This window comes from Oncorhynchus mykiss, chromosome 7, assembly GCF_057628025.1.
Source record: "Oncorhynchus mykiss isolate SJ-2025 chromosome 7, ASM5762802v1, whole genome shotgun sequence".
NCBI lineage: Eukaryota > Metazoa > Chordata > Actinopteri > Salmoniformes > Salmonidae > Oncorhynchus > Oncorhynchus mykiss.
Window position 1 is genome coordinate 49647532 of NC_143028.1, and position 18980 is coordinate 49666511.

The 18980-nt window shown below is 41.1% G+C and overlaps 1 protein-coding gene across 10 annotated transcripts in view; it reads right to left on the reverse strand.

Moving 5' to 3' along the window:
• The window catches only part of LOC110528018 (intermediate filament family orphan 2), a 70817-nt gene that overhangs the window by 6754 nt on the left and 45083 nt on the right, over positions 1-18980 (reverse strand). For 2 of the 10 annotated variants that reach the window (XM_090241227.1, XM_090241226.1), the window contains exons 1-4: positions 12199-12307; positions 10326-10386; positions 2816-2911; positions 33-236 (exon numbers count right to left, since the gene is read on the reverse strand). In XM_090241227.1, the coding sequence (XP_090097353.1) occupies positions 33-236; positions 2816-2824 (213 nt within the window). In that variant the 5' untranslated portion in view covers positions 2825-2911; positions 10326-10386; positions 12199-12307. Of the gene's footprint in view, positions 1-32; positions 237-2815; positions 2912-10325; positions 10387-11775; positions 11914-12198; positions 12373-18980 lie in introns of those variants that run through there. The other 8 variants (XM_021609795.3, XM_021609794.3, XM_021609793.3 and 5 more) reach the window with 6 other exon arrangements.

Genomic DNA, 18980 nt, shown 5'->3' on the forward strand with positions numbered 1-18980 from the left:
GACTGAGGCCTAACATACAGATAGATACACACCCTCTCTGGGAGCGACCTGGCCGGGCTCACGTTGAACATCTTTAACATGTCCTCTGAGTTGCACTGCTGAGCCACGTCACACAGTTTGGTGGTGATGTCAATGCGCCGGCAGATGTCCATGTCCACCAGCGTGGCTTTCTCCTGGATCTTAGTGTCCATGTCGGACATTTTCTGGAGAGGAAGGAGAGGGGTCGGTGTTGCTGGCTGTGAAGCAGAGAATCACCCCACCAAAACCTCTCCTTACTATTCAACAAATCTCTAAACGCTTTTTAAAGCTATCTGACAGATAAGAATAACATAAGTCACATGCTGAGTTCATCCATGACTGGCTGTCTGTGATTGGCAATATGCGCAGGGCCGGCTCCAGCCATGAGCAACATAAGCAGTCGCTTAGCGCCCTTAGTCGAGTTAGAATAGTAGAATACACATGTTCGAATTTTGGTTGTGCATCAGTAGTTTATCTCTTGTTTTGTCAGTCACTGACAGTCACTATATTAGCCATGTCAGCGAACAATTTTTAGATTGGTAAATTAGTCTAACCAGTTATCTAAACTTGTAGTAATCATGGCCGAATACTGACAGGGCACATAGGGCACATGCCGAGGGGCCCTGACCTCCAGGGGGCCCCAATTGATTTTGTTAGTCACTCTCACTCAGATATCATTATCATGGCATAAGTCATGGCAAAATGTGTAGAATTGCAGGAAATTAGCTTTAAAACTGCTGAAATGTCTCTCTGCCCCACTACAAAATGAGTAGAACTGTATGAAATGTGTTATAAAACTGCAAACCTTGTGGCAAAATTTGTAGAATTGCATGACATTTGTTATAAAATTGCTTATGATGTCTCTTCGTCTCTTCGTCCCATGGCAAAATCTGGAGAATTGTGTGCTCCCCAACCAAATCTCACTTAGGGCCCCCAAATGGCTAGAGCCAGCCCAGGATATGCAGCAGTATTAAAGTCAATTGAATACACTTGTTAAATTGCAGACCCGGCAGAAATCCACATCCAGTCCATCTGGGTCAATAACACATCATGCAACATTTCTGTGAAGGTCCAAAGGAAACTCCAAAATGAATTTGATCACTGCTGAATGTTGACCTGTTTAAAGGTCTTACTCACATCGGCTACGGAGAGCGTGATCACACAGTCATCCGGAACAGCTGGTGCTCTCATGCATGTTTCAGTGTTACTTGCCTCGATGCGAGCATAGAAGTAATTTAGCTCGTCTGGTAGGTTCGTGTCACTGGGCAGCTTGTGGCTGTGCTTCCCTTTGTAGTCTGTAATAGTTTGCAAGCCCTGCCACATCCGACGAGCGTCGGAGCCGGTGCAGCATGGTTCAATCTTAGTCCTGTATTGACGCTTTGCCTGTTTGATGGTTCGTCAGAGTTTATAGAAGGATTTATTAAAAGCTTCCGGGTTAGAGTCCCGCTCCTTGAAAGCGGCAGCTCTACCCTTTAGCTCAGTGCGAATGTTGCCTGTAATCCATGGCTTCTGGTTGGGATATGTACGTACGGCCACTGTGGGGACGAAGTCATGGATGCACTTACTGATGAAGCCAGTGACTGATGAGGTGTACTCCTCAATGCCATCGGAAGAATCCTGGAACATATTCCGGTCTGTGCTAGCAAAACAGTCCTGTAGCTTAGCATCTGCTTCATCTGACCACTTTCTTATTGACCGAGTCACTGCTGCTTCCTGCTTTAGATTTTGCTTGTAAGCAGGAATCTGGAGGATAGAATTATGGTCAGATTTCCAAATGGATGGCGAGGGAGAGCTTTGTACGTGTCTCTGTGTGTGGAGTAAAGGTGGTCTAGAGTTTTTTCCCTCTGGTTGCATATTTAACATGCTGATAGAAATTAGGTAAAACTGATTTTAGTTTCCCTGCATTAAAGTCCCCGGCCACTAGGCGCGCAGCCTCTGGATGAGCATTTTCCTGTTTGCTTATGGCCGTATACTGTACAGCTCTTTGAGTGTGGTTTTAGTGCCAGCATTGGTCTGTGGTGGTATGTTGACAGCTACAAAAAATACAAATGAAAACTCTCTAGGTTGATAGTGTGGTCTACAGCTTATCATGAGATACTCTACCTCAGGTGAGCAAAACCTTGAGCCTTCCTTAGATTTCGTGCACCAGCTGTTGTTTACAAATATGCATAGGCCGCCGGCCCGTGTCTTACCAGAGGCCGCTGTTCTATCCTGCTGAAAAAGCTTAAAACCCTCCAGCTGTATGTTAATCATGTCATCGTTCAGCTACGACTCGGTGAAACATAACGTGCTCGTAGTTTGTCTATTTTATTACCGATTGATTGTAAGTTGGCTAATTGGACCGATGCTAAAGGTAGATTACCCTCACGGAGCCACAATGTCTCTGTCTTTTCCTCCTGCGAATGACAGGGATGAGGGCCTTGTCGAGTGTCTGGAATAAATCCTTCCCGTCCGACTCGTTGAAGAAGAAGAATTCCTCCAGTACGGGGTGAGTAATCGCTGCCTTGACATCAATAAGCTCTTTTCGGTCATAAGACACGGTGGTAGAAACATTATGTGCAAAATAAGTATCAAATAACGCGAAAAAACATACACAATAGCACAATTGGTTACAGGATTGTAAAACGGCAGCCATCTCCTTCAGTGCCATTATTATTCTCTACATCTACACTGATTGAAGTGGATTTTAAGTGACATCAACAAGGGATCAAGCTTTCACCTAGATTCACCTGGTCAGTCTATGTCATGGAAAGAGTGAGTGTGCTGTGGAGTGTGAGGGTGTATATACTATACTCACATTGCTCATAAGGCTCTTAAAGACCACCAGCTCAGCCTTCAGCCTCTCCACCTTCTCATTCAGTTCATCCTGGATCTTCTCTGACTCCTGGGCACTCTGAACACACACCACACACACATGCAAAGATATGCACAATTCAAACACATGCCCCAACCACATATACTCAAAGACATGCAGCAAAATACCAACACACTTTCTTACTTACCATATTAGGGAAGGCATGTTATTGAATATGGCCCCAATCTATACTTGTACAAGTATGCAGTGGGATAAGTAGTAAAGATGGATTATGGACATTACAGTAGATGCCCAGGGGGACCACATACAGAGTAAATCGCACTACATAATCAACTGATTTATTTGTGAAATGACTATTATAATGCAGACCTCCTGTTTCGCTTTCATGCTAAACAATATCTACCTGTGTCACCTCAGAGAGGTTAGAGCACCCCAGGGAAGTCTGCTCTCTTCCAGCGTTCTGCTGACCCATAATCCAACACAAACACATACGCTGCCATTGATCGATGTGTCTGTTGACGGTGGTGCAGAGAGAGGGGGGATTGCTACTGTATGAGCACCTGCTGAGGCATGGTGCCTGCCTTGGGCCATAATACTGCAAACTGGTGTAACGATGAGGCACGGGGCATAGTGGTGAGACACGGATTTCCAGGTTTGCTATGGGGGCCATCCAGGTCACCAGGGTCTATGTAGGTTTTCTGACATACATCTACCAGATAGTGATGGGGAAAAAAATCTATACAGTTACATATCAAGATATTAATTTAGACAGTATCACAGTATCAAATCGCAATACATATAGAATAGTGAAAATCATAAGAATCACATAATATCGTATCGTGAGGTCCCTAGACATTCCCAGCCCTACTACCTGATCTCGGGCCAAATTCTGTTGACACACACCCGCTCAAGACATTATGGATATGAACAGACCATAAGAAATGAAGGATGGGGGCATGTACAATAAGTAACGGTCATTTCCACGTAAAAGGAGCCATGAGCACCAACATGTGAAGTTCATATCAAATTGGGTGTCAAATGAAAGATAAGAGTCTATATTATTTTTGATATTAAGGCATATTTATTTTTTTTACACACAAATTTTCCATCCTAAAAATTTTGAATAAGCAAAGACCCCTTATTAGAAATATAGTCCACTCTGAAAGTATTCAGACCCCTTGACGTTTTCCACATTTTGTTACATTACAGCGTTATTCTAAAATGGATTAGATTTTGCCACCACCATGCTTCACTGTAGGGTTGGTGCCAGGTTTCCTCCAGACGTGACGCTTGGCATTCAGGCCAAAGAGTTCAATCTTGGTTTCATCAGACCAGAGAATCTTTGCCTTTTGGCAAAACTCCAAAAGGCAGGCTGTCATGTGTCTTTTACTGAGGAGTGGTTTCCGTCTGGCCACTCTATACTGAACTATACTGTACTTTACTGTACTCTACTGTATTGTACTTTACTGAACTCTACTGTACTGAACTTTACTGTATTGTTCTGAACTATAGTCTACTCTACTTTACTGTACTGTACTATATCCTACTGTACTCTACTGTAATCTACTGTACTCTACTGTACTGTACTGAACTCTACTGATGAATTAATACACCACCCCTACCTTGTCAGGTTGTAATACGTCACTTCCTTTTGAACGCGGAAGGAGGAAGAGCTCGGATTTGTTGTTTTGAAAAGTTTGTTGTTTTGAAAGTGTATGGGACGTAGCTAGCTAACTTTTTTGTTTGGATCCCGTGACGCAGTTGGCATCAGTTGTTGGGACTGCTGGTCTCTGTCCAGTGATCCTGTCGAACAAGGATGGATCTGAGGAGCCTTTTGGCATTATCAAGCTAGCTGGGTTTTCTTGAAGGCTTGAAGGCAGCCCGTGACGCAGTTAGCCATTGTGGCTGGGACTGCGGATTGTCCCAGGTTTGTGGCTGTGACCCGCCCCGTGACCCGCCCTGTCTGGAACTGTGAGGAATAACAGCATAATCTACGTCGCTAGCTACCATGACAAAGACCAAAACCGGTGGAGACCAAAGTACCGTTGAGGACAGTGCCAGTGGTGTCTCTCTATCACACGTGAAGGATCTTTTAAATGAACAAAACTAGTTCTACAAGCAGTTGCTACAACAATAAGAAAATAGCTTCAAGTGCTTTGTCCAAATACTGGTGAATTCAACTAATAAAATAATGGTGACTTGACCAGAGAGGTCCAGCACCTGAAGAACAGTTTGCAGTTCTCCCAGGGTCAGCTCGATGAGTTGAAACAGGAGAACGGCAAGATGACAGCAATCTGTAAGTCATTGAGAGAGGACATCATTTCTGTGTGTGAATCCATGATAACAACGACGGCTAAATCAGACTTTCTGGAGGGACAATCAAGGCGGAACAACATGCTTGTGGACCAAAGTTTAGAATCTCCACGAGACCTGGAGTGTTATTGAAGTGTTGTTGTTGCAGGTTCACTTGGCACATTTAAAGCCTTTTCTTTTGGGGTGTTGTTATAGGCCACCAAGTGAGAACAGTCAGTATCCAAATAATATGTGTGAAATGCTTGATAGTGTATGTGATGTAAACAGAGAGGTCTACTTTCTTGGGAACCTGAATATTGGCTTGTTTTCATCAAGCTGTCTACTCAAGAGGAAGCTTCTCACTGTAACCAGTGCCTGTAATCTGGATCAGTTGATTAACCAACCTATCAGGGTTTTTACAAACACTACAGGAACAACATCCACATGTATCAATCACATTTTTACTAATACTGTAGAATTTTATTCTAAACCTGTATCCATACCTATTGGATGCAGTGATCACAATATAGTGGCTATATCCAGGAAAGTCAAAGTTCCAACAGCTGGGCCTAAAATGGTATATAAGAGATCATACAAAAGATTTTGCTGTGACTCTTCTGTGGATGATGATAAAAATATTTGTTGGTCTGATGTGATTAATGAGGAGCATCCAGATCATGTAATTATGAAATTGCTTGTTGCCTGTTAAGAAACTGACTGTTATAACTGTTAAGGCTCTATGTATTGATGAGGAATTGAAAAACTGTATGGTTGAAAGAGATGGGGCAAAAGGAGTGGCTAATAAGTCTGGCTGCATATCTGACTGGCTGACTTACTGCAAATTGAGTGACTATACTCAACATAAAGAACAATAAACTGTTTTATGAAGCCAAGATCAATGATAGAAAGAATGATAGAAAAAAAACATTATATTAAATTATGGGTGGAAAGACAAATTCAACTCCATCTTTCATCAAATCAGATGGCTTATTCATCACAAAACCATTTGATGTTGCCAATTATTTGAATGACTACTTCATTGGCAAAGTGGGCAAACAGTGAGCCATTCTATTCATGCATAAAGAAACAAATAATGAAAGAAAAGCACAGCAAGTTTGAATTTTGTGAAGTTAGTGTGGGAGAGGTGGAAAAATTATTGTTAACGATCAATAATGACAAACTTCTTGGCATTGACAACTTATATGGAAAGTTACTGAGGATGGTAGCTGACTCTATAGCCACTCTTATCTGTCATATCTTTAATATGAGCCTAGAGGAAAGTCTTTGTCCTTTGGCCTGTAGGGAATCCAAAGTAATTCCGCTACCCAAGAGAATAAGCTTGCTGTTAGCTCTTAGCAAACTGTTGGAAAAAATGGTGTATGACCAAATACAATGCTATTTCTCAAATTAACAACGGACTTACAGCATGCTTATAGAGATGGGCACTCAACATGTATTGCACTGACACAAATTACTGATGATTGGTTTAAAGAAATAGATAATAAAAATATTGTCGGAGCTGTACTGTTAGATTTCAGTGCAGTCGTTGATATTATTTACCGTAACCTGTTGTTGACTAAACGTACACTACCGGTCAAATGTTTTAGAACACATTCAAGGGTTTGAGCAAGCCGCTCAGGAAGAAGACGCATTCTGTCTCCTAGAGATGAACGTACTTTGGTGCGAGAAGTGCAAATCAATCCCAGAACAACAGCAAAGGACCTTGTGAAGATGCTGGAGGAAACAGGTACAAAAGTATCTATATTCACAGTAAAACGAGTCCTATATCGATATAACCTGAAAGGCCGCTGAGCAAGGAAGAAGCCACTGCTCCAAAACCGCCATAAAAAAGCCAGACTATGGTTTGCAACTGCAAATGGGGACAAAGATCGTACTTTTTGGAGAAATGTCCTCTGGTCTGATTAAACAAAGATAGAACTGTTTGGCCATTGTGACCATCATTACTTTTGGAGGAAAAAGGGGGAGGCTTGCAAGCCAAAGAACACCATCCCAACCTTGAAGCACGGGGGTGGCAGTATCATGTTGTGGGGGTGCTTTGCTGGAGGAGGGACTGGTGCACTTCCCAAAATAGATGGCATCATGAGGAAGTGAAATTATGTGGATATATTGAAGCAACATCTCAAGCCATAAGTCAGGAAGTTAAAGCTTGGTCACAAATGGGTCTTCCAAATGGACAATGAACCCAAGCATACTTCCAATGTTATGGCAAAATGTCTTAAGGACAACAAAGTCAAGGTATTGGAGTGGCCATCATAAAGCAATGAGTTCAATCCCATAGAAAATTTGTGGGCAGAACTGAAAAAGCGTGTGCGAGCAAGGAGGCCAACAAACACCAGCTCTGTCAGGAGGAATGGGCCAAAATTCACCTAATTTATTGAGGGAAGCTGGTGGAAGGCTAACTGAAACGTTTGACCCAAGTTTAACAATTTAAAGGCAATGCTACCAAGTACTAACTGAGTGTATGTAATCTTCTGAATATGATGAAAGAAATAAAAGCTGAAATAAATCATTCTCTCTACTATTATTCTGACAATTCACATTCTTAAAATAAAGTGGTGATCCTAAATGACCTAAAACAGGGAATTTTTACTTGGATTAAATGTCAGGAATTGTTAAACTGAGTTTAAATGTATTTGGCTACGGTGTATGTAAACTTCCGGCTTCAACTGTATGTGTTATTTCATAGTTTTGATGTCTTCACTATTATTCTACAATATAGAAATTTGTAAAAATAAAGAAAAACCGTGGAATGAGTAGGTATGTCCAAACTTTTGACTGGTATTGTATATATAACATTTTTGGGAGTGGCGGCAACGAGTTATCGGGGAAACACTGACACTACTCTACTATTCTGTGCTGTACTCTACTCTACTGGGGCCTCATTTGGGGCCTCAAGTGGAGATTCTAGGATTTGCATTGGCTCACAAATTATTTGGATTTATCAAACTGTTGCACGCAACATATATGCATGATTTTTTTGATATATCAGAGCTATATTATATTATATTTGATTCACACAGTCTCCTTATATTATATTTATGCGGTCGTGAATGACCACTACAACCCCACCTAGAAAATGCCCTCCATTCACCTTTTATGGTAACAAAAACAACCTAATTTGTGTATAATTTGGAGATGTTGGAACTGTGCCATGATAGTTCCTGAAAGAAAGTGCAATGACACATTTGATCACATTTCTGTAGATGCATGCAGCCTAGTGAATGCCAAACACATTCTGCATTCTGCAAGATTGATTGTCCTCTCTAACAATTTTAAAGTAAATGCTGCAGCCCACACTTCTATGTAAAATACTAATTGTTGTTCAATATTTTGTTTATCAATACATGATTGTGCTTCTATCTCCTGCCTTAGTGTAGGCTCAAATTAGATAGGCTAGTGTAACGGGATTCGTCTTCCTCTGACGAGGAGTATGAAGGATCGGACCAATATGCAGCGTGGTACGTGTCCATGTTGAGTTTTATTAACACTGAACACAAAAAACAAAATAACAAGGAAAACGAACTAAAACTAAATAGTTCTGTCTGGTGAAGACACAGAGACAGAAAACAATCACCCACCACTAAAATGGGGAGAACAGACTACCTAAGTATGATTCTCAATCAGAGACAACGAACGACACCTGCCTCTGTTTAAGAACCATACCAGGCCAAACACATAACTACTACATAGAAAAAATAACATAGACTACCCACCCCAACTCACGCCCTGACCAAACTAACACAAAGACATAATAAAGGAACTAAGGTCAGAACGTGACAGCTAGGCTATGATTTTCGCACTCCTAATCCTATCGCACATTAACACTGGAGCGTACCCATACTGTCACATACTGTAGGCTACTGTCAAGGCTACCGGTCTATTTACTTCAGAGAATGCTTCACTATTGAATGAGTGAATGAACATTTGTTGTGTAGACGGAATAATTTAAACCAATTATGTCAGCAAAGGAGAGACATGTCCTGCAATATGATTATGATTTAGGCCTATATAATAAAAACAAAATAAATATACTGTATTAGACGACATGCTGCTATGCAATCTCTTTACCATCAGCAAATGCATGTGTTTTATCATTAGGCCTCCATTTGAATGGTTTTTATTAACTTACCACTATTGTAATTCCTGTGCATCAAACACCTCCCATTTCCCCCAAACAAACAATATGTCTATTTGCTTGCAATAGAGTTGCTCAACCTTGTAGAAGTTGTGCACACGCATGGTTTGAGATTTGAGTGGAGATATGTGCGCTTTCCCTTCAAGTTCAAAATGGATAAATACCAACCTTTGCGGGAAAACTAAAGCACGCAAGCTTTAGAGTATTGTTTTGTGTCCATAAACCATTGACAAATGAGGCCCCTGAGGTCTACTGCGCATGCTGTAATTTGATGTTCAAACTTGTGAAACATACACCATGATTGGTTCAGATTTGGTCCGGTCCAGAGCTCATTAAAATAATTGCCAGTGTGTAGAATAATACCCAAATATGCAAAGGAGGATATTGCATGTTTATATCTTAGTGTACCTATTTAGGATGCATCACCATGAAGAGGATGACATGTTTTTCCATAATTATCTATTTCTGTGTAGTACAGATCAGGGACACATGATGAAATTCTGTTACCGCAATTCTGTTACCGGGTGTAAATCCACTTAACTTACTGTAGTTCAATAACCAAAATATATTTTTTCAAAGGCAATGTGTCATGTCATAGCTGACACACCATTCTTTCTGCAGACATCGTTGAATCTTAATTCGGTTACCAAACTTTACATCTGCACAGTTCTTCGAGTAAATGTGTTTTTGTAAAATATTCTATGTAAATTGTTAAAGGTTGTACTTTTACATAGAGTTGTATGGTTTGTTAAACTTTGAAATCAATGGTTTTTGTTTGGCATACATTTTAAGTGAAACATCTCAGCACAAGTGAGTTTCAGCGCAGTTCTGTTACGATGGAATTGCCCTGATTCAAAGGATGTATCTTTTTTCAGCAGCTGTGGGACCTCCATTTTCTTTGTCTTTATGACAATAACCATCTGAAAGGCATTATACGGTAGTGAATAAAGTACAATTGGATCTTGAGATGAAGGTGAAATTATGTTATGGTGAAGGTACATTTATTGTATGTTGAAGGTGAATTGATGGTTTATGTCTACTCACCTCCTGAGTGGATTCCACCAAGGACTCGAGCTGCTCTCGTCTGTTCAGCTCCTCTTCCAATCTACAACACAGAACACATAGAGGGTCAGTTACCTGCACTTACATTATACTTACATTTGAAATAGAAAATAGCCTAATCTCCAAGACTAATGTTCAAACATAGACGTCAAACAGTGTCAAGGTTCTGGCCTAATGCTTCTAAAAATGTTAGAAATAACCGTGCTCATGGAGCTCTCAACTAGCCTTAGTATTGTTTAATATGCCATATAGCCCTTTGTGGTATATCAGTGTGAACAGAATGTCACAGTTAGTAAAGACACTATATGGTCAGAGTCTCCCCATCCCAGCCTTAACCTTTACCTTGACTGTAACCTGAACTCTGTCTCCCACTACTGCCCTATGCCCTGGGTCTTTGAATACAACAAAGAACAGGAGGTTCCATACAATATACTGTGTGTATATCACCTAGAAAAACAAATGATCACTAAGTCTTCACTACAAATTGTTTGAGGTTCCTCCAGATTGGACCTCTGTTTTATGTTTACAAAAGAGATTCCATGAAGTTGACAGCATGTCTCAATTGATATCATGTCTTAGCAGCTTAAACAGGCAACTATCTACCAGGGTCTCATCATTACATGGAATTCAGTGGCTAACATCAATGGAAAAAAACATTCCTTCCATCCTAGTCACAGAAGGGGAAGAATCATTCTACCATCCTAGTCACAGAAGGGGAAGAATCATTCCTTCCATCCTATTCACAGAAGGGGAAGAATCATTCCTTCCATCCTATTCACAGAAGGGGAAGAATCATTCCTTCCATCCTATTCACAGAAGGGGATGAAACATTCCTTCCATCCTAGTCACAGAAGGGGAAGAAACATTCCTTCCATCCTAGTCACAGAAGGGGAAGAAACATTCCTTCCATCCTAGTCACAGAAGGGGAATAACTGAGCACGTGTTGTATCTATTGTTGCTAAAGCTTGGGCAAGAACTTGAAAAGTAATGTCAGTATATATGAACTCTAAAGAGATTAATGTATTAAAAATGTTTAATATTTAACTAATGAGAAATATGAATATGGTTACTTAAGAAAATCTTCAGAGTTATTGTTTGTATAAACCAACTCCTTACAGGAATAGTCAGAAGAGACCATGATAAATGTGAGAGTATATGAACTTCCTGACTCTCTCAGAGTCACAACCGTTACTCATAGCCTATGGTTAGCAGGGAATCATTCTCTCAGTTGACAGGTCATATCTTCTTGATTACCACAGCATGCCAGTAGACTTGTGTAGAAATAGAAATAGTGCCACAATGGGTTATAAGCCACTTTTAGCCTCTATTACATTCACATGACATAACAGGCAGTTATAGCACAGGCCTGGTCAGTATATCCAAACTAGACTCTGACTGCTACATTGTCTAAGGATAGAAAAAGAGGACATACCGAGGCACAGCATGATTCCCTAAACAGAGTGGAAAGTGAAGGAATAGACAATAAAGTCATTCATCAGTATGAGGTAAGTCAGTGTCAGACAGCAAACGTGACTAAATGACTTTATGGGCTATCAAACAAAATAATGGTAATTTCCCCCCTCCCCCAGCTAACTCTCATGCCTTGCTCCACCAATGCGAAACAGGGGGTGGGGGATGTGACCAAAACACCAATGAACATTTTGTCTGGCTATGCCTTCACTATAGCAACAGGACCAGAGACAGAAATACTCAAGTAAAGATCATTCCACACAGAGTTAAATACTTTTTTCAGATCTCCTCTCTTGATCTAAAAGCAATTTTCTAGAATTCACCATTGAATGTAGAGTAAACAACATAGAGTAAGTACATCACTAGTACATTCTGTCTGACCAACCTCACTTTGTTGCTTTCGGAATCCACTAAATGTAGGCGACACCGTCTTATTAGCTAGAGAGAAGTATCCCTGGCTGGGCGGTCTCCAGCTCACATTTGATTGAAGCGTTGGTTCAAATAAAATGCTGGCACTGCTGCTTTACTGTGTCCAAGAGCAGGATGTTTCCCAAGTAACACAAAGGTCATTGGAGTTCAGAACTACATCACACCCACCCTCTGTAGACAGAGGAAAACAGTCTGTCAAAGCATCTGCATGTGCTCCGCATCACTTACAATCTACAGTGCCTTCAGAGAGTATTCATACCACTTGATTTATTCCACATGTTGTTGTGTTACAGCCTGAATTCAAAATGGATGAAATAAATACAACAAATCTCAAACATCTACTGTGGCAAAGAAGGGGGCCGAGTGATAAAGGGCAGATATGTGAGGGCAGAACTAATAAACGAGCTCTGCGCTCTCACTAAAATGGCCACCCCAACCAGAACTACAGATCACAAAATGGCTGAGATGTGTGGAGGGAGATGTGGGGCAAAGAAGGGGGCCGAGTGATAAATGGCAGATATCTGAGGTCAGAACTAATAAACGAGAGTTTGTAATTCAGACGGATGCCTCAGAGGTCGGCTTTGGAGCCGTGCTCTCCCAAGAGGGAGAAGGGTTGAACACCCCATCCTGTTTTTAAGCAGGAAGCTGGAACCATGGGAGGCCAACTACTCAGTCGTTGAGAAAGAGTCGCTGGCTGTAAAGTGGGCTCTAGAAAGACTGAAATACTACCTGCTGGGGCACCACTTCACCCTCATCAGTGACCATGCAAGAGAAGAACGCTCGGGTGATGCAGTGGTTTTTGAGTCTCCAACCGTTTCACATTGACTTAAAACACAGAGCAGGGAAGGAAATGGGAAATGTGGATGGGTTATCCCGCATACACACCCATTTTGCTGCGGTAGCCCGACCCAGGGGTCGAATCTAGGGGGGAGATGTGTGGCAAAGAAGAGTGATAAATGGCAGATACAGTATGTGAGGTCAGAACTAATAAAAGGGCTCTGCCCTCTCACTAAACTGGTCACCCCAACCAGAACTACAGATCACAAAATGGTCGACCGCCAAAACCACAACTCCCAGAAGCAAGAGGAACGTCCAGAAAGTGGGGCCGACCCACAAATAAGGGGTCAAGACAAACCAGGAAGAGAGAGAGGAAGCGGCTGGGGGATTTGTGAAGCATATAGAAAGTGACAATATATATATTGGCTGGATTTACCGTGTATGACCTGGACTGATTGGACTTACTTGTTGGCGTTTGGACCTGGACCTACTGAGAAACCAATTTGTTTACCGAACCCTGCTATCCTTGACCTCGCCTGCGGCCTGGGTGGACCAGGACAGAGAAACCAACACACAGGTACTGACTGTCCTGTTCGAAATAACTCTCATTCTGTGGGGATTTTGGTGTCCGCTTAATTTGTGACAAACTGTCCTAACCTTGAAGAGGTTTGTCACACTACACACAATTCCCCATAATGACAAAGAGAGAACATGTTTATAGACACTTTTGCACATTCATTTAAAATGAAATACAGACTTCTCATTTATATACAGTACCAGTCAAAAGTTTGGACACACCTACTCATTCAACGGTTTATCTTTATTTTTACTATTTTCTACATTGTAGAATAATAGTGAAGACACCAAACTATGAAATCACACATATGGAATCATATAGTAACCAAAAAAGTGTTGAACAAATAATATATTTTAATATATAAATCTATTTTATATTTGAGATTCTTCAAAGTAGTCACCCTTTGCTTTAATGACAGCTTTGCACAATCTTGTCATTCTCTCAACCAGCTTCATGAGGTAGTCACCTGGAATGCATTTCAAATCAAATCAAATTTTATTTGTCACATACACATGGTTAGCAGATGTTAATGCGAGTGTAGCGAAATGCTTGTGCTTCTAGTTCCGACAAGGCAATAATAACCAACGAGTAATCTAACCTAACAATTCACAACAACTACCTTATACACACAAGTGTAAAGGGATGAAGAATATGCACATAAAGATATATGAATGAGTTATGGTACAGAACGGCATAGGCAAGATGCAGTAGATGGTATCGAGTACAGTATATAAATATGAGGAGTAATGTAAGGTATGTAAACATTATATTAAGTGGCATTGTTCAAAGTGGCTAGTGATACATTTTTTACATACATTTTTCCAATATTAAAGTGGCTGGAGTTGAGTCAGTATGTTGGCAGCAGCCACTCAATGTTAGTGGTGGCTGTTTAACAATCTGATGGCCTTGAGATGGTTTGGTTTTTCAGTCTCTCTGTCCCTGCTTTGATGCACCTGTACTGACCTCGCCTTCTGGATGATAGCAGAATGATCAGGCAGTGGCTCAGGTGGTTGTTCTTGATAATCTTTATGGCCTTCCTGTGACATCGGGTGGTGTTGGTGTCCTGGAGGGCAGGTAGTTTGCCCCCTGTGATGCGTTGTGCAGACCTCCCTACCCTCTGGAGAGCCTTACGGTTGTGGGCGAAGCAGTTGTCGTACCAGGCGGTGATACAGCCCGACAGTATGCTCTCGATTGTGCAACTGTAGAAGTTTGTGAGTGCTTTTGGTGAAAAGCCGAATTTCCTATCTTCTTAATGTATTTTGAGCCAATCAGTTGTGTTGTGACAAGATAGAGGGTATAGAGAAGATAGCCTTTTTTGGTAAAAGATCAAGTCCATATTATTGTCACCACCTGATCTGTTTCACCTGTCTTTGTGCTTGTCTCCACACCCCTCCACCTGTCGCCCATCTTCCCCATTATCCCCTGTGTATTTATACCTGTGTTCTGTTAGTCTGTTGCCAGTTTGTCTTGTTCGTCAAGCTTACCAGCGTTTGTCCTGTCAGCTCCTGTCTTTTCCCAGCCTCTCTTTTTCTCGTCCTCCTGGTATTTGACTCTTGCCTGTCCTGACACAGTACCTGCCTGCCTGACCACTACACCTGCCTCTGAGCCTGCCTGCCGTCCTGTACCTTTGCTCCTACTCTGGATTATCAACCCCTGCCTTGACCTGTCATTTGCCTGCCCCTGTGGTTACAATAAACATTGTTACTTCACACAGTCTGCACTTGGGTGTTACCTTGATTCCTATTAATTATGGCAAGAACAGCTCAAATAAGCAAAGAGAAACGGGAGCCCATCATTACTTTAAGACATGAAGAACTTTGAAAACAACAAGAACTTTGAAAGTTTCTTCAAGTGCAGTCGCAAAAACCATCAAGCGCTATGATGAAACTGGCTCTCATGAGGACTGCCACAGGAAAGGAAGACCCAGAGTTACCTCTGCTGCAGAGGATAAGTTCATTAGAGTTACCAGACAAATTGCAGCCGAAATACATGCTTCACAGAGTTCAAGTAGCAGACACATCTCAACATCAACTGTTCAGAGGAGACTGCGTGAATCAGGCCTTTATGGTCGAACCACTACTAAGGACATTCACATTCTTATCGGCAGACTCAACAGCCTTGGTTTCTCAAATGACTGCCTCGCCTGGTTCACCAACTACTTCTCAGACAGAGTTCAGTGTGTCAAATCGGAGGGCCTGTTTTCAGAAACTCAGGCAGTCTCTATGGGGGTGCCACAGGGTTCAATTCTCAGGCCGACTCTTTTCTCTGTACACATCAATTATGTCGCTCTTGCTGCTGGTGATTCTCTGATCCACCCCTACGCAGATGACACCATTCTGTATACTTCTGGCCCTTCTTTGGACACTGTGTTAACTAACCTCCAGACGAGCTTCAATGCCATACAACTCTCCTTCCGTGGCCTCCAACTGCTCTTAAATGCAAGTAAAACTAAATGCATGCTCTTCAACCAATCGCTGCCCTCCCGTCCAGCATCACTACTCTGGACGGTTCTAACTTAGAATATGTGGACAACTACAAATAACTAGGTGTCTGGTTAGACTGTAAACTCTCCTTTCAGACTCACATTAAGCATCTCCAATCCTAACTTAAATCTAGAATCGGCTTCCTATTTCACAACAAAGCATCCTTCACTCATGCTGCCAAACATACCCTTGTGAAACTGACTATCCTACTGATCCTCGACTTCAGCGATGTCATTTACAAAATAGCCTCCAACACTTTACTCAGCAAAATGGATGCAGTCTACAACAGTGCCGTCTGTTTTGTCACCAAAGCCCCATATACTATCCACCACTGCGACCTGTATGCTCTCGTTGGCTGGCCCTCGCTTCATATTCGTTGACAAAACCCACTGGCTCCAGGTCATCTAAAAGTCTTTGCTAGGTAAAGCTATGCTTTATCCCAGCTCTCTGGTCACCATAGCAGCAGCCACCCGTAGCACGTGCTCCGGCAGGTATATTTCACTGGTCACCCCCCTTTCCTTCCAGTTCTCTGCTGCCAATGACTGGAACGAACTGCAAAAATCACTGAAGCTGGAGACTCATATCTCCCTCGCTAACTTTAAGCACCAGCTGTCAGAGCAGCTCACAGCTCACTGCATCTGTACATAGCCAATCTGTAAATAGCCCATCCAACTACCTCATCCCCATACCGTTATTTATTTTATTTATTTTGCTCCTTTGCACCCTAGTATCTCAACTTGCACACTCATCTTCTGCACATCTATCACTCCATTGTTTAATTGCTATATTGTAATTATTTCGCCACTATGGCCTTACCTCCCTTATCCTACCTTATTTGCACACACTGTATATAGACTTTTTCTATTGTATTATTGATTGTATGTTTGTTTATTCCATGTGTAACTCTGTGTTGTTGTTTGTGTCACACTGCTTTGCTTTATCTTGGCCAGGTCACAGTTGTAAATGAGAACTTGTTCTCAACTGGCCTACCTGGTTAAATAAAGGTGAAAAAAATACAATTAAAAAAATTAAATAAAAAGGACACCAATAGTAAGAAGAGACTTGCTTTTGCAGTTTTACTTTAGTGCCTTATTGCACAGGATGCATGTTTTTGAATATGTTTTATTCTGTACAGGCTTCATTCTTTTCACTCTGTAATTTAAGTTAGTATTGTGGAGTAACTACAATGTTGTTGATCCATCCTCAGTTTTCTCCTATCACAGATATTAAACTCTGTAACTGTTTTAAAGTCACGATTGGTCTCATGGTGAAATCCCTGAGTGGATTCCTTCCTCTTCGGCAACTGAGTTAGGAAGAACGCCTGTATCTTTGTAGTGACTAGGTGTATTGATTGATACACCATCTAAATTGTATCGATTACTTCACCATGCTCAAAGGGATATTCAATGTATGCTTTGTTTTTTAAACACCTCTATCAATAGGTGCCCTTCTTTGCGAAGCATTGGAAAACCTCCCTGGTCTTTGGTTGAATCTGTGTTTGAAATTCACTATTTGACTGAGGGAACTTACATATAATTTTACATGTGGGGTACAGAGATGAGGTAGTCATTCAAAAATCATGTGAAACGACCTATGCAGGGATGGTACATCCACATTGAACTCCAGATACAGACTGATCCAGTTTAATTTCCTCCATCAGCTCTATATCACCCCATCTAGACTGCACAAGTTCAATCCTGATATCTCCTCCCTCTGTTTTAGATGTGGCTCAGATGAAGGAACATTCCTCCATTCCACTTGGCAGTGTTCAAAACTACACGGTTTCTGGCAGGGGGTATGTGATACCATATCCTCAATTCACGGGGTTGCATTCCCTTTAGACCCGGAGGTCTGTCTACTGGGTAACTTTACTAACACCAATCTTAGGCAAAGCCATACTATAAAGCTAACAGAAATATTGCTAGCGATTGCCAAGAAATGTATTGCCTTGAAATGGAAATTGGATTCCTCCCTGCCAGTTGCAATTAATTAGTTAATAGTTGTATCCCTTTGGAGAAAATCACTTACTGCTTGAGGAATAAGTTAAAGACATTTTACAGAATTTGGCAACCTTTTATTGACTATATGGAAATTCTCCCCCACATCTCATTGATTGAATCTATATATAATCCTCACATAATGTTTCACACTTAATCTATAATATGTAGCCTACGGCAGGTGATCCAATGTCTCGTTATTATTATTTTTTCTTATTGTATGTTTGTATATATAATTTTAGTTTTTTTTGTTACGCTCGTCTGTTACTGTCACTTTGTCCTATCATTGTCTAATATCTTTTCACTTTTGTTCTGAATGTTCTTAATTGGAAAATGCCAAAATAAAATATTCAAAAAAATATATATAATAATAATAATAATCATTATTAAACAGAGTGAATCCATGCAACTTATTTTGTGACCTGTTAAGCACATTTCTATTTCTGAACTTATTTAGGCTTGCCATAGCAAAGAGATTGAATACTTATTGACTCAAGACATTCCAGCTTTTCATTTTTTATTCATTTGTAAAAATATCTTAACATAATTCCAATTTGACAATATGCGGTATTGTGTGTAGGCCAGTGACATATATCTAAATGTAATCCATTTTAAACTTAGGCTGTAACACAACAACATGTGGAAAAAAGGAAAAGGGGTGTGAATACTTTCTGAAGGCACTGTAAGTACAGTAGTATGTCACTTCCCAGATGGGCACTAGGCAATTTCCTTTACACAGTGTGCATTGATGGAAAAGGACCCATAAGTAAGCATTTCACTCTTAGCCTACACTTGTTGTTTACAAAGCGGGTGACAAATACAAATTGATTTGTGGTATAACTGGAGTCTCAAACAAATTACTGTACTCTGCCAAGCAACAGAGGAAATGGTCATGTGACAAAGT